The sequence below is a fragment of the Uloborus diversus genome, chromosome 1, assembly GCF_026930045.1.
Source record: "Uloborus diversus isolate 005 chromosome 1, Udiv.v.3.1, whole genome shotgun sequence".
Lineage (NCBI taxonomy): Eukaryota > Metazoa > Arthropoda > Arachnida > Araneae > Uloboridae > Uloborus > Uloborus diversus.
The window spans coordinates 118689766-118713447 of record NC_072731.1 but is presented as its reverse complement, the minus strand read 5'-3'; the positions used below and the strand labels follow the sequence as shown (position 1 = coordinate 118713447).

Here is a 23682-nt window from a genome sequence, read left to right as displayed (position 1 = left end):
CTAACAAATCACAAAGATCATTTCGATTGTGTATCAAAATTTTCAATGTGAACGTCTTTGGTCGTGCGTCACCGACGTGGGTATCCTCGTTGGTTTTGGCCTCCTTTGTCACACCTCCTCGTTGGTTTCGGCCAACTTTGTCACTCCTAAAAGTTCTTCCAGTGAGTTCTGAACTGTGTGAGTTAAATAACTTTACCTGGAAAGAGCTCTGGAACCAATCGCATAAATTGTCTCCAATGGTCAAAGCTCAATAATTAGCACGCCAAAATACAATTGATTACGCATAATCTGCAATCTTTAGGAGATTGGATTTTGAAAGAAAATTTTATCTGTTTGCATTGCCGCATCCGCTTAAAACCGAAACTCATCTGCGTAAAATGAGATAAAGGTGTCAAATCTTAAACCGCGTATAATCGAAACCGCATAAAATAAACTTGCGTTAAATGAGGGTCTACTAAAAGCAAGGAGGTCCTAATTGTTAAGGGGGGAGCTTGAGTCCCCACTTGCCCCCATATGGACGCCCATAATGCCACCCTTTCTCCCTAAATAAAACGAATACATATTTTATTAATATAACTTTATCCTCAATAAAATTAATAAAATATTTTTTTCTCAATAAAATGTTTCATCTATACACATTTCCTTTTTTTTAAAATATCTTTATCTTTATCTTTACTAATAATAAAGCTGAAAGTCTCTCTGTCAGTCAAGATCTCTGTAACCTGCATAGCGCCTAGACGGTTCGGCTGGTTTTCATGAAATTTGGCACAGAATTAGTTTGTAGCATGGGGGTGTGCACCTCGAAGCAATTTCTCTAAAATTCGATTTTGCTCTTTTTTTATTCCAATTTTAAGAACATTTTCCCGAGCAAAATTATCATAAGATGGATGATTAAATTACCAAGTTATCATAATGTGGAACCGTAACACGGGCAAGCCAATTCGCGAGAAATTCACCATACGACATTATTTGTAAATATACAGGCGAACCAAAAAACCTTTTAATTTTATACTACGGGCAAAGCCGTGCGGGTACAACTAGTACATATATATATATAGAGAGAGGCATTGAGAAGCTAAGGGATGTAAAGGACAAAATTAAAAATTTGGAGATCACCATTACAAATGGTGGGAGAACCTCTCCTCTGTTTTTGTGCAAAATTTAGTAATAGTAGCCCTGATAAGTACTGCTACTCGTATACAGCATCATTAAAAAAAACTTTTTGATGAAAGCCTACCTAGGACGAAAACTTTAAATGCGTTTTACTCAAAACTTAAAAATGTCCACTTAAATGTCCTTTGCTTCTCACTGCCTCTATAAGTTCCCAGAGAAATCAATATTGTTTAGTTCAAGAAAAGAGGGGGAGGGGTAATGTTTTTTTAAATGTTAATTTTGGGAATTTCGGTTTTCTTAATTTTATCAGAAAAGCGTATAATTAATTATGTGACAATTATATCATGATCTTTTCTCAGGGTGTCTACTAAAAGAAAATTTTCAACTTCCCTGACTTTTCCAGGTTTTCCATACCACAAACCCCCAGAGGTATTTGTATTCGCTTCAACATTTGCAACCTCTGCCTTTTGAACAAAGACTTCTAATTGTGGGAAAATGTCTAAAGCACTTTTATGCAATGGCTGAGCTCTCGAACAAGATTTCAGTGGAAAAACATTTCTTTGATGACATTTTTAGAGTTTGTTTGGCTCGCAATGAAGAGGAATTTTTTCAAAGCATTTAAATATAAATTGACAAACACATCTCTACAGAGATAAAGAACTACACGAACACCAAAGTAATACTGAAATTGAACAACAATCTATAAACTACTATACCCTTACTTTGAACAGCTTATTTATAACTGGTATGGGAAAATTAAACATTTTTTCATTGGTAGTTACAGAAGCAACCTAACTACCATTGTTAGGGGGTGTAAACTCCTCAACCCTCATGAGAAACTGGAATGGGCAAAACTAAAGAAAAAAGGTGGGGTTGAAGAACTGGTTTAAGGAAAGAAATATTTTCTTTTAGTAATTTCAGGTTGCTTGAATTTCTGATGAAATTAATTTTACTAAACTGCAAAAAAGGAAAAATATTGTGAAACTGGTTATAATTTTTTAAAAATTTCCAGGTTTTCTGCATACAAAAGTAAATTTCCCCTACTTTTCCGTACAAAAAATTTTCCTGACATTTCCAGGTTTTCCATGTGGGTAGACACTGTTTTCTGTGATCTTTTAATAACTAATACCTATTTCATTAAAATTTGCAAAAATAAGAAAGCATTGAAAAATGGACATTACTGTATTGGCTTCTCAGGGAGAAAAATTTTAATCATTTAAAATTCAGCTTTTTGACTCCGTAGTTAAGCAACTACAGAATGCACGTTTCAGCGATTAAAAGGACTATGGTCAAAGTTAAGACTTTTGGTCTGGGGAGGGGGGGGACTAAGACCTAGAGTAGTAATTTGGGGGATCAGGGGGTTATTTATCACTCCCCCTCCCTCTGAAAACTTTGAAATGACTGGCTGGTTAAGCCCCCAGCTGAAAAATAGCACTAAGCTTTTAAAGATGAAATGAACACGTACACGTATTTGTGTGCGTGGCAAGATCAGTAGGAAGATTTTTAAAACATTAAAAATCGCCTTAATTGCTCAACTCCCATTTTCCTTCAAGTTTTATGCAAAGTTCTTTTACAGAAAAAAAAAAGAAATGGGATGAACCTATAAAATGTAAATTTAATACGGAAAAATATTTAATATAATAATATTTCTTTAAAGGGAGGATCTTTTTAGTGGCGTCAGAGGAATGATGGGGGTTGGAGGGAGGGACAAGGTATGTTTCCCACACATTTTTCAAAATTTAAGTCTAAAAAAACTGGGTTTTAGTTCATCTTTGATTGCATAAGGAAAAGTAATCAAGGGGAATCGGGAAATTTTTAAAAGTGATGCAAAAAGTCATCATTTTAGGTAATTTTTGGCAAGGTTACTTGATTTCATGATTCCATTTGGTGCTTTAAAAAATGCAAATTGTACTGGGGTTTTAAAATAAAAAAAAATCTCATGAATGTTTTTTTGAATGGCAGGAGACAACAAGAATTTCGATTATTTTGAAAATAAAACTTAATGTCCTATGTTTGTAGTTGTTTTGCTAGTAAGGGGAAAAGAAGAGTGGCGTCACCAGCAGAAAACATTGGAGGGGTACAGAGTTAAATTTTAGAGTAGGATATAGTTATAGTGTTTTTCTATGGTCAAAAGAGGAAAAATTCTGAGTTTTGGGATACATTCTCTAATTAGTCCCCCACCCCTGGATAAGAAGTAAAACAGATGCAATTTATTAATTTTAACTGTCTCCCATTCATCTGATATTTTTAAAGAAAATCCAAAAGGCCTACAAAGTAAGCAATAGTACAAATGGATTTTTTCATCCAGGGAACAAACCAGTCAATGAACTAAGTATTGCTCATAAACAGTGTATTTCAAACCTGTTGAAAATAACTTTTTAACACAGTATTACCAATGCCATCAAAAAAAAAAAAAAAAAACTTGACGGTTGCATGAGCTTGATACTGCTCTCAGGCAGAGCAAAAAGAAATGGGGTGCCTTGATGCATATGATGCTCAAAAGGGAGTTGAAGGGGGGCAGGCTTGTCATCTGCTCAATCAGGGGAGTCAATTCCTCCCTCTCTGGATTTGGGAAACAAAATATGCCATAGAGGCAGTGAGAAGCAAAGGGATGTAAGTGCAAAATTAAAAATTTTGAAATAATCTGCACAAATGGTAGGCGAACCATTTGGGGCAAGTTGTTGGCCCTTTATTTTGGGGCAAGAGATTGGGAAACAAAATATGCCATAGAGGCAGTGAGAAGCAAAGGGATGTAAGTGCAAAATTAAAAATTTTGAAATAACCTGCACAAATGGTAGGCGAACCATTTGGGGCAAGTTGTTGGCCCTTTATTTTGGGGCAAGAGATAGTAGTATCTCTGGTCGGTGATGCTACACAGCCAGATTTAGAAAACAATTTTAACGAAAGCCTACCTAGGATCTGAACTTCTGTATTTTTCTTAAAACGAAAAAAAGTTTACTTTCATCGATTTGTTTCTCACTGCCACAATTAGGCTTCAAAAAAATAAATTGTGCATTTATTTTGTTTTTTCTTTATAAAATGCATTAATATATACCCTTTCCCCCACCACCTGGAAAATTTGGCAATGATAGCGTTTTTCAAATCTGATGGTTTGCTGTAGTTTCAAAAAGAGCTATCCACCAGTTATAGCTACTTCAAACGATAGTTTTACACTAAAATTATCTGTAAAAATTAAAACATTGAAAATAACTAAATGCATCTGGTGGGAAAAAAATATTGTTTTGGCTCTCCCGAAAAGTGCCAATTTTCATTCATTAGTTTAGCATGGTGTAAACGATATGCACCTTTGTCAATTGTGGCAAAAATTTAGCCAAGAGCCAAATATCAAAAGAACTTGATAGGTAAACAATAATGGCAAACTTTTTTCTAAGTACTATGAGAATGGAATAATATCCAGCGATGCCTTTTCCTAGAGTTTCTTGTCCACTTATGCTCCTATAAGTTGATTTTCAAAAGCATTGCACGTGTGATCAAAGAAATATCTGTTAGAGTATTTCCCTTTATTTGGGTTCTCCAATGAAAGAATGCAGTAGATAAAGTTGAAAATATGATGACTAATCTGTAAAAATTACTTACCTTGTGTTCCAGAGAGGGTTTTGTCATGTTCTCTAATGAAGCCTTTCAAACATACACAGCTGATTGAAATTGGTGATTGTTGACATCTTTACATCTTGGATTGCTGAGTGAAGTTTACAATAAAGCAATTTCGAATATCATTTTGCGCCATAGAACACATGATTGTAAATGGGTGCAAAGATACTTTGTGCATGAAAATGGCGCTGAAAAAAAGTTGAATGTGATTCATTGCATGGGTGATTGCTGATGGTGAGCAGATGCATGGGTGAGCAGGTACATAATACTTGGGAGGATCTCTCGCTGCTAGCATTCATTTACCCTTTTCATCAACATATTGTTCTTGACTGCTTGTTTCTATAACCAAAAATTTTGTCCTGAACTGTAATTTCAATATTATGCTTGATTTTAGAATTTTTTTTCTGATGTTTGATTAGCTATTTGTTTAGTTTTGGTAAGTGCTAATGTTTGGAATGGTGTTAGTATTCCAGAGAAAACCCCAAACTTAATGGTTTCAAACGTTTTAACATCACTTTCTAACAAAAATACTGTGGAACAACAATGATTCACGCTGATCAAAATAAAAGCAGAATGGAGGTTTGTGCTAGTATGATAGAAAGGATTCTACCAGTAGACAAATCCACATGCAATCTAAGAAAGTGAAGGATTGGGCATTGCTTTGTCTTCTGTTAGAGTCGCTTCTACCAAACCAGTACACAGCCCTAGATGAGTCAAATATAAAAAATAAAACTGATAAATGATATTATAGCAAATTTTTGCTCTTTTGGAAAAAATTGCCACTGACATCCCGGGTCCTCTACCGAGAAATACAGACAGCAAAAAATATATTCTCGTTGCCATGGATTATTTAGTCAAATGATTGTAAGCATACCCCATCCCTGATCTTAAAACTTCCACTGTCTCATAGGCTCAACATTGCATCTCCAGGTAAGGAACACCTTTACAAATACATTCCAATCAAGGAAGATATTTTATCTCTGCTGTACTAAAGGGTTAAGTTCTTAAAATACAAAACTCGAAAAACTCTCAGAACCAATCTATGGTATGGTTGAGAGATTTAACTGTACAATCCTTTGAGTAGTTGCTTCCCAAATTTAGCTCCCAAAAACCAGTGATGTAGTTGAGAAAGAACACATTGGCTGGAATCACTAGCACACCATAACATTTTTACACTAAAAAAAAAGGCTTCCTAAAGTTTTTGATTTCATTACCTTATATGTGATTTCATGATCATGTGTGGGACAATTGGAGGTAAACATTTTCCTCATAATTTCATATATATATATATACAAATTAATAAGGGAACAAAGTTGGAAAGTTTGTTGACACAATGAAAGTAGTTGACGTGTGTGATTTGTTAAGCAAAAACGTTTTTTTTTGAATACTTTTTTAATGGTTACTTTTTTGAATGAAATTTACCTATCTTATGTGGGACCCACAATCGGACATCAGCTTTAGAGTTCTTGATTCTAGCAATATATCCTTCAAATCCGTTGTTGCAAAATTATAAACCACGTTCTTTGCTTTCCTACTAATTATTTTTTGTTAGTTTTTAAAAGACAATAATGGGCCATTCACAGAAAATCATTGTTCATTTTATTTTCCACATCAATAGTTATGTTTAAAAAATGTAATAAACAAAGATTTTTTTTTTCCTAAGAAATCACACAGACACATGTTACTAGAGCAAAAAATGTTTGCTCATCAGAGGTTTTGAAATTAAAGTACAGTCAAACTCGCTCATAGCGAGCCCCGTTTTTACCAGAACTGGGATTTAGCGAGAAAATCGAAGATTTGGTTGGTACAATGTTAACTCTATGGAACAAAACTCGCTTTTAACGAGAAACCCCACTTAAAGCAAACAATTATTGTTGCAATTCATAAAATGTTTGTTGATTTCCTTACAAAAGATTATTCAATTTTTGGAAAAATTCCATTATCATTTTGAATTTAACCTAGAGATAATACATTAATTATGAGAACAAGTGAAGACACTGCCCTTTTTTTTTAAATTCGTGGAGTAGAGGAGCATTTAAAAATTATATATTTACTGAAGAAATGTTATCACTTTTGAGATATGCTTCCGTGGATAATGTAGCAGTAAGTCAAAAGAAAAAAAAATTAAAGAGACCACCATAATGACAAATGTGAAAAATTCACAGTTAAATAGCCCTTAACATACTTTTGCTTCTAAACTGCCTTTTGAAGAGAGGGGTGCAAATGACCATGTTTTTTCGGACCCCACATTTCTTGAACATAATAGCAAGAAAGAGACAATAAGCCAGTTGAAATCAAATAACTTCTTTGGTACTGTATAGAAATATAAAATAACAAAGCAAACAAGCATACATTTATATAATTTTTTTCACGAACCCGTTTTTTACGAGCACTTGATTACAACGAGCAACTATTGCAATCCCTTTGCGCTCGTTATTAGCGAATTCGACTGTATAGATTTATCACATACGGGACAAAAAGTCTGCTTTATCATGGAAAGCCCTCTGTATTTTACTGCTTGTATCCGAAAGTATCCCTTCACTTTTTCCCCCCCAAGAGTACACCATTACCAAAGAAGTTAACCCTGTGATGTCTCTCACACGTTTACCACCAAGCCCACAGAACTGCATGATAACTTCTGGCAAAGCAGAAAAAACTTTTACTTTAAAATGGAGGTATTGAATGAAAATTGTTGGAATAAATGCCGAACTCAGCAACATGACAACAAATACATGAAAGAAATATCTATTAACAAAATTTGTAACATTGATAAAAGAAAATTTTGAAAATTACGCACCAAGGTGATCATTTTCAAAGGTAATTGATCAAAATTTGTAATATTGAAGGCCAAAAATTTTGAAAATTACGTGCTAACAAGGGAAAATATTTTTTCAACAATGAAGCTCTACTTCAATATTTCTTAAACCTCCAGAAAGATTTCTAACTCTTAATGAATATTGTGTGTGCTGTAGCCTTTTTTTCCCCTTTAGAGCCAGTGTTAACAGCGTTTTACATTAAATACTCATGGTATACTTTCAATAAAGAATAGTGCTTTCTTTGGTTGGTCATTTTGCTGGCAAAATAAATATTTTTGCCAAGCACAGTTGCAGAAACTGGAAAAACTTAGTAAAAACAGGCAAAAAAATTGGAAGACTGGCTGGATTTTAAAATTTAAAATAGTACTAAAACCAAACTCAAAAAAATTAGGCAATAGAAAACGTTTCAAACGTAACTGTTAAAAATGAATGGTTAAAAGAATGTGTTCTAAAAAGAGAATTAAATTGAAGTTGAATGCAAATGAACTATTTTATATGTGTAATTTTCATTAATCAAGTTAGTTTTTATGAGATTTATTATATTTTCCATGTTTATATCACAGTTACAACTGTAGTTTAATAGTTTAAGAGCCATTGTCTGTAAGAATCAGGCAGTTTAAAGCATATGTGATTGTTGACATTTTTAATTTTTTTTATTTTCACATATGTTGTTCCTTATCATGAATGTAATGTAAATCCGAAATTTGAGCTTTGATTCACTGTTTTTGAGAAAACAATTTTTATTCTTTAGGGGTGTGGCACATTTTTGCTGGTTTTTCAAATTTGCAGATTTTAATGTGCTTGTTGCTTGAAGCGTCCTTATAATGATATGGATTTTTTAATTCCATATTACTATATGGTCTTGTTAGATACTGTTACAGCTGTCAAATCGGTGACACTACGAGGGCGACGCCCACAAACTCTGTTTAAAAATGACCGAAAATGATTTTTTTTCTATATTCAAGGCAAATGTTCTCGAAGCGCCTTCATGATGACACCAACATTTTTAGATCATTTTTTAGCCACATTTACACACATCAAAAATATGTATCAAAATCGGTGTCACAATAAGGGCGGCAGAAGATATTGGAACTTTTATTCGATAAATTTCACAAAAACAAATATTTAGAATCTAATCACAACTGTCGCCCTCATAGCAGAGATCTGATACTACATTAGGTTGATAACCAACATGTTTGTCTAACATTTGCACAAACAAAATCGGTGTCACTCCTATTATTTTTGGAAATATAATCGTTCCAAGTTAGTACGTTATGGCGTTTTTTTTATATTTATTTACATTTAATATTTTCACACTCAGATTTTTTTTTTTGAACATATTAATTTTTAATTTAATACAAAGAAGTGTACCTTATAACGTAAACAGCTTTGGGCAGCAAGAGAGTATTTTTCTTGAATAGAAAATGCCCATTTTGATATAAGTAACAGGTGGATCTATTGTGCATAACATGTCTCGATTATTATACCAATACTCGTCTTGTTTTTCCGGCCAAACAAATTTATTTATTCCAATTGTTCTTGACATGCATTTGACCTAAACTTGCAAATGGTCAACTTCTACTATTTTTCTGGGATACCATGTTTTCCCATGCTTTAGGCTACAAAATTAGCAGTTTTCAGTAAAAGATGACCGTCTTTCTGAAATTGGTTGATTTGATTCTTAATGTTTTCTTCGTTTTGGTCTACGTTATCCTCAAAATCAGTTTCAGATTCTGAATGTTCGCTTTCATCAATATTCTCATTTGATGCATTGAGAATGCATTCGTTTTTTTGTTTCTTCCATCAAAAAAAAAAGGGATAGGATTTGGTTCATAGTACAATACTCTGAAGCAACGAACAGTTTTTTCCCCGTTACGAACTGCATTTCTCATCAAGTGTGCAACTTGACAGGGATGTTGTTTTTTCCCAGTATTTCCATCAATCATAAATTGTTCTTATAAATACTGCTTCTGCTTTGAAGTGAACTTGAACTGAGCTCGTAAAGACAGGGCCCATCCAATTTCATTAAATTGAACTTGTGGCAATGCAGGGGTATTTATTAGTTGAAAATTTGAAGCATTTATATAAGATGTTTGTAAGAGCTTCTCTCTATACATCTTTCGTATAAAATCCATTTGCAAGTTGAGGTCAAATCTATGTCAAGAACAATTGGAATAAATAGATTTGTTTGGCCGAAAAAACAAGATGAGTATTGGTATGATAATCTAGACATATTATGCACAATACATCCGCCTGTACCTATATCAAAACGGACATTTTCTATTCAAGAAAAAGACGCACTTACTGCCCAAAGCTATTTATGTTAAAAGATACACTTTTTTGTATTAAATTAAAAATAAATATGTTCAAAAAAACTATCTGGGGGTGAAAAGATTAAATAAATAAATATTAAAAAAAACGCCATAACTTACTAACTTCGAATGATTATATTTCCAAAAGTAATAGGAGTGACACCGATTTTTTTTTGTGCAAATGTTAGACAAACATGTTGGTTATCAACCTAATTTAGTATAAGATCTGTGCTATGAGGGCGACAGTTGTAGTTAGATTTTAAATATTTGTGTTTTTGTGAAATTTATCGAATAAAAGTTCCAATATCTTCTGGCGCCCTTATAGTGACACCGATTTTAATACATATTTTTGATGTATGTAAGTGTGGCTAGAAAATGATCTAAAAGTGTTGGTGTCATCATGAAGGCGCTTTGAGAAAATTGGCCTTGAATATAGAAAATTCATTTTCGGTCATTTTTAAACGGAGTTTGTGGGCGTCGCCCTTGTAGTGTCACCAATTTGACAGCTGTAACAGTATCTAACAAGACCATATAGTAATATGGAATTAAAAAATCCATGTCATTATAAGGATGCTTCAAGCAACAAGCACATTAAAATCTGCAAATTTGAAAAATCAGCAAAAATATGCCATGCCCCCTAAACAAAAAAAATTATTTTCGCTCAAAGCTCAAATTTCGGATTTACATTACATTCATGATAACATAGCTGCCAACCTCAAGATAAAAAAAATAGGAGCACTTAAGGGAAAAAATAGGAGCAATGAGGGTTAAAATAGGAGTGCCAAATCATGGCCTGTGCTAAACCTTCCTTAAGTACCCAAACCTTCTATAAGTTCTAAGCCCCATTACAATGCGTTTCTGAATTTTCATGTTAGATTTTCAACAAAACTACAACCAAATATAAGATAAAAATATTTTACATTAAAAAAACATCAATACGTAGGTACATATTGAAAATTTAAAAAAAAAAAACATGATTACTGTTTGATTTAATAAAACTGCAACCCTTTTTAAAAATATTCCTTTATACATATCCTACATGTATTGAAAATGCATTGCATAAGAATATATTGAAGATTTAAATTAAAAAAAAAACACGATTAATTCTTATACTTGGAAGTAAAGCAACTCATAGTAAAGGTCAAGACTTGGAAATCTTCTAAGTGGCCAGTGGCCACTAGACTCCAAAAACTTAGTGGCCACCACTGTTATCAAGTTTTGAAACACAAACTGGAGGGGAGATAGGGCAGTTTTTACAACTTTCATGAAAAAAAATAGATGAATAGGACTTCACACATTTTAAAATAGAGTCATTCAATACTTTTTTTGTACATGGAAAATTCAAGTTAAAATAGATTTCTGATTTATTAAAAAAATAAATAAATAAATGAGAAGTCAGCAGGAACCTTCATTTTAGATGAAATGGTTTCAGCTTATAACAAAGCCTCCGAGGCAATAAGGATCAAATACAGATAAAATTTTTCTTTCAAAAAAATAATTAAAAAAAACCATAACTTTTTGCCTTTTGTTATTTTTAATAGTTTGCATTGAGACAAACAACCAATTCCGTTTTCGGAAACTTAGGCTATTAATAGTCTTGTCTACTTCCATGTTGCAAATGACCAAACATGGCAACAATGCAAAAAATTTAAGGTGATAGATTTTTGAATTTGTTGCATTAAAAGTAATTATAAATAATTAATAATCCTCAAAAAAACTAAAATTTAGATGAAATAGACAGTTTTTAGCACATTAGCATCCAAACCAATCAGGATAACATAATATTCTGAAGAAATTTTTTTTTCATTTTACAAGAAAAAAATTAAGAATTTTCCGAAAAAAAAAAAAGAAGCCCATTTCGCATTATTTTCAATAGTTTGCATTGCAATAAACATCTAATTCCGATTTTAAAAACTTGGCCACTTTAAGAGTTTTGTGTACTTAAATCTCGCAAATGACCAAATATGGCGACTAAGTCAAAAACTCAGATATAAAATTTTGAATTTGTTGCATGAAAATAATTTGAAAATAAAAAATCCCTATGAAACTAAAATTTAATTGAGAATCTTTAGCACATTCGTGTCCAAAGCAATAGGGATAAGATGAAATTTTAAATAGTATACTTGTTTTCATTTCTCAATAAAATTATTTAAAATAACCAAAAAAAAAAACATTTTGCAGCACATTTTGCTGATTTTCATTAGTTTGCAGTTAAAAGAAACCCCCAATTCTGCTTTGGCTTTGAAAACGAAAACACTTAAGCATCGTCTACTTCCATCTTCTGAATGTCCAAACATGGCGGCTACGTTTTGCACATAGCTGAAATGCTAAATGAAAAAACGATGTTCTCCGATCGATTAGCGCTCCCACTCAGTGTTTATCTTGACACTAATGCTTCCAGGGCATAAAACTGCCTCCTCTTTTGTTGAGTTTGTGCACAATTCCTACCTTCCAGGATAGGGAAATTTCTTCTTTTTCCTCAGAAATCGAAAAGTGTACAAGCAAAGTAAAAAACGGAGTTTTTTGGAATAAATCGGATTTTCGGAGTACGCAATAAAAATCGGAGAAACTCCGGGAAAAACGGAGCACTTGGCAGCTATGTGATAAGGAACAACCTATGTGAAAATAAAGAAAATTAAAAATCCCAACAATCACAACCTGCCTGATCCTTACAGACAATGGCTCTTAAATGTGAGTAATTTCATTGTTATTTAATATCCACTTTCTTATTTTTCGCATTCACAGTACTATTTAAAAAAGCATTTTACTCAAACAGTACAAACTTCTCATTTAGTTACTGTTTCAATTATATATCGACTATTGTTGAAAGAAAATTATCAAATGTGCTGTGCTTTAATAGTTAATTTTGGTCTAGAAAATTCAGTGAATAGTGTATGCTGCTAGGAAGAAAGATTGAAATTTTGACCTGATCAAAAGTTAAAATTCAGAATTTCAGGTGTGATGATTTGCGATAAAAGTAAAGACATAGTTAATAAGGATTTTTTTTTTTTAACAAACTGAAATTTAAAAGAAAAGGGAGGAAGAATAGCAATAATGATAATCACAAAAGCATCAAATTTTTCAACACTTTTATTACATTATATTCTTTTATATAAAAACAGACTTGGACCATTACATATGGTAGCAGCTGCATATTGAATTTTTCAGCATAATTAAAACAATGAAGATTGAAATGATTCTAATTAAAAAACGACTAGACAGTTTCTTCTGAGTCGTAGCACAATAGCTAATAAATAAATCTGTACAAAGAGTTGAAAAAATTCATATCAGTATCTAAAGAATTGATTTATCACATGGGAAAGTTCCTACAAGACAATTTTAGCAGATAATTACGATTTCAGCTCAGCCATACGATTCAAAGCACTTCCTGCTTTAAACCATTGAATCTGAGATTCATTCATAGTATGATTCAAGAGAACTGTGTCTTTGGTGCCGTCCTCATGTTTGATTTCACACGTAACAGGCTACATTATGAAAGAAAAAAAAAATTTATATTAAAGAAAAAAAAAGCAATTCTTACCAATAAAAAAGAAAAGTTCTATCTTACTACTTTTATATATGCGAAAGTTTGTCTGTATGGATGTTTGTTACTCTTTCACGCAAAAACTACTGAATGGATTTTGATGAAACTTTACAATAATATAGCTTATGCATCAGAATAACACATAGGGTAGTTTTCATCACGTTATGGACGGCAAAACCCCCCATAGGGAGCGATAAAACACAATTTTCGTATAAATTTTCTAATATGGGGATGAAAAAATGATTGCACAAATTAACATTATATGTCCATCGAAAGCTCTGATTTTTTTGCTGAAGATGGCATCTGTTCGAAATTTTTTTAAGTAGAATAAAAAACGAGTTATGAGCTTTTTAGTTCCATGTTCGAAGGCTTTCCTTAACTCAATACAGTATTTAGTGCATCATCTCAACTCCCCGTCGATAGCGACAATTGTTGTATTGTTGACTATTTTTGCTTTTCGTCTGACTGTTCAAGGCTTTTCTCAAGTGAAATCTTAAAGTAATTTTTTTGCACAGGATTGGCAAATAATACATGGATTTGGCTGATTATTTTCCAGTTTAAAACAACTTTGAGGCCATTAATGTTTTTTTTTCAGTTATTTGAGTTGACTGGGTATTTGATCGACCAGCAAGAATCTTGCCAAACTTCTTTTGCGGAATCATTTCAATAGCTAAGGTATTTGGCAATTTTTTCAAGCTAAAGATCCCGCAATACTGTTTCTCGGTTTTCACCATGCAACCAAAATATCGCCATTTCCTTAATATTTCTTTCTTCAAATCATTTGTTAACATGTAAAATAATCCGCCAACTAAATTAAGCAAATCCATAACCTGCACAATTTCAACCAATTGCCAAATTTTACTACTTATTTTGGAAACATTTCAGAGAGCAATTTTATGGTCACCAGAAGTATTTCAGTATTTGGCGACACTATCTCTTCGATGAAAATTAGTAACACAGTTTTACAAAGTACGGAGGGGGATTCCTTATCCAAGGTATCCCAAAATGATTACCGCAAATTTGGTAACATTTTAAATCGCAGTAAGGGATTACGGGCGGCTAAATTTTTTTAAAAGTTTGTACTTCAATAACAATATAGAGAAGATTTTAGAATATGCTAAAAAAAAGATAAATCTTTTTAAACAAGTGAAGTTTAATTTCATATCTCGGAAATTCCTCAAAATTGTATATGCTTCAGTGTTGTTTTTTTCGTTTCTAAAAGTTTCAAAAAAATTTTTTTCATACTTATTGCCATTTTACTTTTATGGGTAAGGAAGAAGCTCGATTTTTAATCATGTCAAAGCGGTGTGTTTTGAGTTATTTCAGTGGCAGAAGAAAACGAATAAAAGTGGCGATTGTTTCTCATAATTACTACTACCCAGGCAACGCCGGGTATTTTTGCTATGTATAATAATCTGGTAACTAAATAAAGAAAGTTATTAAATAGAGTCTGCCCCTTACCCCCAGTTACAGTCGGAAAAGATTTATTTTTTACCAGGAACGGCCAAATACATGCAAAACATTTTCTTTATTACTTCTTCTGTTTGGAATTAAAAATCATATCTTATGAATATACATCAAGCAAACATTTTAAGCAGTTTTATAAACTTGGCAAGTCTTCGGCGAGTATATGGTACTGTGGTCTTTCGGCGATAAATAATGGATTTATATTTATTATTTTAAATTTTTACTTTGCTTTTAATTGCAAAAATAGAAATGGAATTAAACAAAATGACTTTTTAAAAACTTATTTGATTAGCAGAGTTATAACGCGTAGGGACAAGTGTTCAAAAATCTTGGCGATACAGCCATTACAAAAGTTGCATTGAAATGTAAGAATTTTGCCAAATTAATTTTGGTAAAAAGTTCATTAAATACTATGCATAAGGTATTAAAGTTAAAATTAATCGGCCAACTTAGTGAAACAACACGCTCAAATAACATTAAAACTACTATTAAAATGTTAATTAATCCGCCAAATACATTTTTTTATCTCCAGTCTCACCAGGCGGCTACGTTATTTTAAACTTTTATGAAATCTTTAATTTTCTTTTTTGTGTGTGTTTTTAAGGATTAATGATGCTAATTAGGATTTTGTGGAATTAATGTCTCTACTTTAATGGCTACAATGGAGAAGATTGTTTTTTCTTTTTTTTTTTTTCCTATTTGTTTTTTATGCTATTGGGTCTGTACTGATGAAGATTTTTGGAATTAATCATGACGGAGATCTTCAGAGGGAAATGTTATTTGAAAATGCTGATATCACCATTCTAATAGAGACATTAGGGAATGTTTCTCTTTCCGAAATGAAAAGTTTTTTTTTTACTATTGTCCTCATTTTAATGGGAACTTTAAATAAAATTGTTGCGCTTACTCTGATTGTAATGGTATTTTTACTCTGAATTTTTTAGTACTTTAATCAGGACCGTTTATGTTATTTAGAAACAGTTGATTTCCTTCTGATGAGGATTTTAAAGGTTTGATGTTCTCACTCTAAAAGGACATTATTAGAATCAGGATTTGTAGTGACTGTTGACCCTACTTTGGGACGATTTCTCTGGGAAAAGGCTATACACTAATTTAGATAGTCAGTGCAGCACTGGACATCACTTGACGGGGATCAGGATTATAAGGGAAATGTTTGACTTTATTTAAGAATTGTTGACCTCACTCGAATTGGAGTTTTTGAGAATTACCCTTTCTAACTTCTTTACAAATCTTGGAACGTTTTCTTGATTTATGTTGTGTGATTTTTTTGCGTGTCTTCTCAGTTTCGTCGACATTTCATCCCCCCCCCCTGATTTTCAGTTTCAATCATACCTTTTGGTATATTAAAGAGGAGAAGCAATTTAAACTGTCGGCGAAACTAGGGAAAAACCATTTGTTGGTAACTATTTGACCTCTGCCTGTGCTGACCATTAACTTGAATCGATTGAAACAAAAACTACATCGATGTGAGTGAAGCCGCAGGTAAAAGCTAGTATTTAATAAATGAAATCAATTCTACTCTCTTGATTGTTTATTTTTTGCCATATGTTTTTATTGATCTGCAGTTTTAAGTTCAATTTCCAGTTTTGATGGATAATATTTAAGTGCGGACTGCTTTAAAAACGTAAAAATTTGTTTTTAAAGTAAATACAATTTTAACATAATAATTTGAACATTTTCATACATAATTTTACATTATAGGCTTTTCCTGCAAAAATTCATAATTTTGAAACATAACATTACAATATAAGCTTACGGCTGAGTATATTATGAGCAGGATTTTTCCCACCTGCTCTTTATAGAATTTCTGTATTGTGCATTGCAATTAAGAAAGTAGTTAAGTATTATTTGATCAATTTTTGTAAAAAGTTAAATGTATCAAAAGACAAGGTAGCATAAAATAGGAATTTTTTTAACCCCAATAAATTTTTATGTAGGAAACATATTTAGATGATGCCCAGCATAAAATATTTTTTAAACAATTATACAAGTTATATATATATATAAATATACTAGCAAAAATACCCGGCATAGCTTGGGTCAGTAATAATCGTGAGAAATAATTGCTACTTTCTTTCGTTTTCTGTTTTAACTGAAAGAGCTCAAAACACACCGCTTTGATGTGATTAAAAATCGAGCTTCTTCCTTACCCATCAAAGTAAAATAAGAATAAGTATAAAGAACAAAATAGTATTCAGTTAGAAACGAAAGCACGAATTGAAGCATATAAAAATTTGAAGAATTTTCAAAATATGAACTAACAAAAACAAAGATCACTAAAAAACCGTGCACTTTATTTAATGAAATAATACACACACAAAAAGGAAAAAAAAAAGCTCTCTACTATGTTTCCCTATGTGTGCAAAAAGTAAAGTTTCCAAATATTTAAATGACTTTAAACTCATGTTTGCTCTGGAGAAGTCTTGGTTCAACATTTTCATTATGATTACTTTTAATATTGCTGTTGTAAGGCAACGAATTTTCGTAACAGTGGGTTTTATATTAATTCATTTAATGAGGAAATTACATGACATTTACTGTTTTCCATCATAACATTTTTAAACTAAGTTTTTTAGAAACAAATAAAGCCTAAGATGCTCCCTGATAAAGTAGCTATCTATGGGGGGAAAAATGGTTAAAATCCGCCCAGTAGTTTTGAAGCTTATTCCGGACATACATACATGCATGCATACAGAAGTAGCCATTTATGTATAAAGATGAGGATACAAATATTAAGAAAGCAGTAAATGTCATGCTTGCCCCAGAGAAGCCTTGATTCAAAATTTTCATTACGATTACTTTTAATGTTGCTGTTGTTAGGCAACGAATTTTCGAAACAATGGGTTTAATCTTTAATCATTTGATGTGGAAATTACATGACATTTACCGTTTTCGATCACAACGTTTTTAAACAAAGTTTTTTAGCAATAAATTATGGCCTAAATTGCTCCCCGATAATGTAGCTATCTATGTGGGAAAAATGGTTAAAATCCGTCCAGTAGTTTTGAAGTTTACCCCGGAAATCTGGACAGAGATTAGCCCTTCATGTATAAAGATGAGGATGCAATTACTAAGAAAGCAATGTCATGCTTGCTCCAGAGAGGCCTTGATTCAAAATTTACATTATGATTACTTTTAGTATTGCTGTTGTTAGGCAATGAATTTTCGAAACAATAGGTTTTATCTTTAATCATTTGATGTGGAAATTACATGACATTTGCTGTTTTCGGTCACGACGTTCTTAAACTAAGATTTTTAGCAATAAACTATAGCCTAAGTTGTTCCCCGATTATGTAGCTATCAATGGTGAAAATGGTTAAAATCCCTCCAGTAGTTTTGAAGTTAACCCCGAACATCCGGACAGAGATTAGCCCTTCATGTATAAAGATGAGGATATAATTCCTAAGAAAGCAATGTCATGCTTGCTTCAGAGAGGCCTTGATTCAAAATTTACATTATGATTACTTTTAATATTGCTGTTGTTAGGCAACGAATTTTCGAAACAATGGGTTTAATCCAGGGTTGACTTTTTGCCGGCAGAAACTGGTTATAACCGGTAAAAACCGGCAGAAACTGGAAGAAACGGGCAAAAACTAGAAAACGTTTTTAATAGCTCTAGTAATTACTTAATGACAGGCAATTAAGTAAAATAAAAAATATAACTCATTTTCTCATTGCAAAAACTTAATATAGTTATTTAATAATTAGTGTAAAAATATGTTAAATAACAAGACTGACATTTCTAAAGCAAAGTAAAATTTATCATAGTTGAAATTGCTATGTGTTAGAAATTTTAGCCTTGTAATGTTGTAAGTAAGAAATTTTTCAGTTTGTTTATAATTATTTTGTTTGCATTTAATATAAAGTGTGATATATCAAATATTTAAATAAATACAGATTTTTTTTATTTCATTAAATTCTAAAATTCAGGAACTTGTCATTTTACACTTAATATAGCTGAATAAAGCTATTCTCAAAGAGCTCTCTCTCCCCCCCCCCATTTTGATTTTTATGGAAATCTAATAATCCAATTATATAAGTACTAACATAGTCTTCAACTTTGCTGTATGTAAGAAACAATTGGTTAGATTCACTGACTCAAAAATGTAAAGAGTTTCATTGGTTGAAACTAAGGGTGCATCATGGATGTCGATTTTTTGGAAACATCGATTTTTTTGTTAAAACATCGATGTTTTACTTTCAATGTTTTTGGACTATCGATGTTTTGGTCTCGATGTTTTTTTGATGCTGATGTTTTTGCATTTTAATTGAAAACTATCATAAAATTTTGCTCCAATCTTCTTCCTAGGTAATTAAGTTTACTTATGGAGTTGCCAAAAAAAAAAATCATTTTTTTGCACCCGTTTAATAAAAACAATTTTTCTGCGTAGAGGATGATTTTTGGGAAGATCACTACAAGATAGTAAAAGATTAACTAGAGAGTGAAAAAGAGATCAAAGCTATTGGAAGAACCTGACACTGGTAGTCTGGTGCCAGAACTTGCAGTCTATTTCAAGGCTCCAGTTCTTAAACTAAAGGAAAATCCTATACGCATTTGATAGTGATGGAAACTTCTGTTCCATCGGAAAGAGATGTTTCTCAGACTGGTGGGATAGTCTGCGAAAAGAGAAATGCCCTTCTGGGGGACAAAGTAATGAAACTTCTTTTTCTCCAAACTGTCAACACCAATATTCGGGCTTACTTATCAATTTCCCCCAACAAGTTGTCCGTCTATTACCTTAAATTTGTGTTTAATTATTAACTAACAGTACAACACATATTTCTTACTCTTAAAAATTATTGTTAGAGTTAATTTTGTATTTTTAAAATAATTAGCACAACTTTTTCTCATCATTCAACTGACGGTAAGTGCATGATGCATTTTTTCTTAGATTCTTCTTTGATGTAAATTTACTTTTACACTACTGGCCATTAAAATTGCTACACCAGGAAGAAATGCAGATAACAAAATGATATTTATTGGACACATATATTATGTTGGAAATAACAAATGATTAAATTTTCAAGAAATTTGGGTGAATAGATTCTGAGAACTTAGTACCTAGAACTACCACCTCTGGCAGCAATAACAGCGCTTATACGAAAGGGCATTGAGTCATAAAGAGATTGGAGGACATGTACGGGGACAGACATCCATGCAGCTTCAACACGATGCCACAGTTCATCGATCGTAAAGGCTAAGGTTTGCTTACGAGCCAGTTATTCAGCAACCATTGACCAGACGCTTTCTATTGGTAAGAGATCTGGGGAACGTGCTGGCCAGAGCATCAGTTGAACATTTTCTGTATCAAGGAAAGTCTGCACAGTACCAGCCACATGCGGTCGTGCATTATCCTGCTGAAACGCAGAGTTTCGCAGGGCTCGAATAAAGGGTAGTTCCACGGTTCGTAATACATCAGAAATGTAACGCCAACTGTCCATAGTGCCGTCTATGCAAACAAGAGGTGACCGAGATGTGTATCCAATGGCACCCCATACCATCACGCCAGGTGATGGACCAGTATGACGATGGTGAATGCACGCTGCCAGTGTGCGTTCTCCACGATGCCGCCAAAGACGAATGCGACAATCATGATGTTGTAAGCAGAACCTGAATTCATCAGAAAAACGACGTCTCACCATTAGTACACCCAGGTTCGTCGCTGATCACACCATTGAAGGCGCTCCTGTCTGTGATACAGCGTCAATGGTAGCCGCAGCCATGGTCTCCGAGCTGACAGTCTATGCTGCTCTAAGCGTCACCGAACTGTTCGTGCAGACACTTGTTGTCTTACAAATGACCCCATTTCTTGACTCAGAGTTCACGATGTGGTTGTACGATCCATTAAAGCCATGCGGATAACATGCCTATCCTCTCGGCTGCTAGTGATTACTGGCCGTTGAGCACCAGCACAGCGATCTGTATTACCATCCTGAATCCCTCGAATCCATGTCTGAATTCCATGTCATTGCATTTCGACCGACGCGAGCAGCAATACTGCGATAGGATAAACAGCAATCCCGTTGGGCTACAATGCGACCTCTATCAAAGGCAGAAACGTGCTGGTACGCATTTCTACTTCTTACACGAGGCATCACAATAATTTTCCACCACGCAGCAGCGTTAAAATTGAATTTGCACGTGATAAATTGGCCGTATAATATCTTCATTTAAACACATTGTAGGTGTCGCTGCGGGCGCCTGCGTTGACTGAATGCGCTGAAAAACTAATCATTTGCATATCACATCATCTTCTTCCTGTCGTTTAAATTTCATGTTCTTATCATGTCGCTTTCTTGGTGTAGCATTTTTAATGGCCAGTAGTGTAGTTTAATTCAGTTTGAAAATATTTCCTTATTACTATAACTAGTTTGTATTAACCGGTGCTTGTCTTATTATCCATTTTTGCCCAACGATAATACCAAACTATTGCGAAATTATTCTTTTTAAATTATATTCATAATTTGAGGTTCAGTATTTTCAATATATTCGTCGGATAGGTATTCTTTTTAACCGACTTCAAAAGGGAGGCGGTTATCAGTTCATACCGTATGTATGTTTTTTTTTTTTTTTTGTTTGTCCACTCATAGCGTCTCACCTAGTGAACCGATTTTGATGATTCTTTTTTTAATGGATAGAGGATGGCTCAACTTAGGTCCCATTACTTTGTTTGACCATATTTGTTCTTTAGAAAAAAAGTTATGGGCAAAAAACAGTAAACTTCCCTATTAAATGATTAAAATGATATTGTACGAAGTTCGTACTTTTCATCCGTGGATAACGGTGGCTCAGTGGTAGAATTCTCGTCTCCCACACGAGCAACCCGGGTTCAAATCCCGACTAGGACAAAGTGAATTTTATTAAAATTTCGTTTCTACTGTTTCCCGTATTTTCTCGAATGTTCTATTAATTTCTGTATCTTTCCAAGTCTGGAAAGTTCCAGCACTTTTTCAAGTTGTATATAAGGAGATGTAACGCTCATTCGTGGTTCTGAATAAAGATCTCGAGTTGAGACTAACGAGTATTCGCTTCATTTGGCTTTCACATTTGTCTTCGCTATCTTCATCTACACGACAATACGAAACTCATTGTTATAGAAGTTTGGTACCATATAACTGCAACATTAATAGTAATTGTAATGATAATTTTGAATAAAGGCTTTTCTAAAGCAATACAGTGATATAGAGCCGCACTTCTTACTCGGTAACTTCTGACTTTTACTGAAATATCTACATTTACACTAAAAAGAATGAAATAAAAAAATTTTGAAAAAAAATAGAACCGACTTCAAAATTGCTCCAAAAAGTGAAAAATAATTTTATTCTTTAAACACCATCGATAATACTTTTAAACATAACTTTTGAAGTTGGCGCAAAAACAAAAAGTAAAATCCATTGTAACTATGCTTCGTTCATATTTTTATCAAAAAATCATCCAAACTTAGGAACGAAACATTTATATCGTTACTCAAATATGCTTTCATCAATGCGTAATGCATGTGGTAGTGAAGAAACTGGACGTGGTTAAACTTATACTTGTAGTTGAGTTATGGCTGTGAATGATTTTATCGATCGTTTTTGCGCCAACTTCAAAAATTATGTTTAAAAGTATTATTGATGATGTTTAAAGAATAAAATTATTTTTCACTTTTTGGAGCAATTTTGAAGTCGGTTCTATTTTTTTTCAAATTTTTTTTAAATAGAACTTGTGTATTGCTTAAATTAGTGTAGTATGTTCAAAAATGTATGTTATACATTGATAAAAAGATCGATGTTTGGAAACATCAATGTTTTCTGGTCGATGTATAAATACTATCAATGTTTTAATTTCTAACATCGATGTTTTGATGGGATTGAAAGAATCTTCTCAAATTTCTCCTTTGTGCACAACAAATTAAGAAATTGTTTATGTTTAGAAACAGCGTCAAACTTGTATTTTGTTACAGGCTGCTGCAGTGTGAAAACAATTTAAAATTTGATTTTGAATGGTGATAGTGCTGTAAATAAATTGTATTTCGGTTAATATTTAATTATTTTTCTTATACATTTTCTATTGTATGTCAGGAATTGCATTTGTCATTTTTTGAGTTTCTGCCAGTTTTTGCCATAAATGTGGCAGAAAGGGGTTTTTGCCATGCCGGTTTTAACCGGTTTCTACCAGTGGTTTTTACCGTCTTGGCAGAAACCTGCCAACCCTGGTTTAATCTGTAATCATTTGATGAGGAAATTACATGATATTTGCTGTTTTCGATCACGCCGTTCTTAAACTAAGTTTTTTAGCAATAAATTATAGCCTAAGTTGTTCCCCTATTATGTAGCTATCTATGGTGAAAAAATGGTTAAAATCCCTCCTGTAGTTTTGAAGTTTACCCCGGACATCCGGACAGAGATTAGCCCTTTATGTATAAAGATGAGGATGCAATTCCTAAGAAAGCAATGTCATGCTTGCTCCAGAGAGGCCTTGATTCAAAAGTTACATTATGATTACTTTTAATATTGCTGTTGTTAGGCAACGAATTTTCGAAATAATGGGTTTAATCTGTAATCATTTGATGTGGAAATTTCATGACATTTACTGTTTTCGATCACTCCGTTCTTAAACTAAGTTTTTTAGCAATAAATAATAGCCTAAGTTGTTCCCCGATTATGTAGCTATCTATGGTGAAAAAATGGTTAAAATCCTTCAAGGAGTTTTGAAGTTTAGCCCGGACATCCGGACAGAGATTAGCCCTTTATGTATAAAGATGAGGATGCAACTCCTAAGAAAGCAATGTCATGCTTGCTCCAGAGAGGCCTT

At 32.9% G+C, this 23682-nt stretch overlaps 1 protein-coding gene across 1 annotated transcript in view; it reads right to left on the bottom strand.

Annotated features, from left to right (window-relative positions):
- Window positions 1–12925: 12925 nt before the first annotated feature.
- Window positions 12926–23682, bottom strand: part of LOC129231756 (aconitate hydratase, mitochondrial-like) — a 102474-nt gene continuing 91717 nt past the window's right edge. The window contains 1 exon segment of the mRNA XM_054866125.1: window positions 12926–13338. Coding sequence (XP_054722100.1) covers window positions 13204–13338 — 135 coding nt within the window. The 3' untranslated portion in view covers window positions 12926–13203.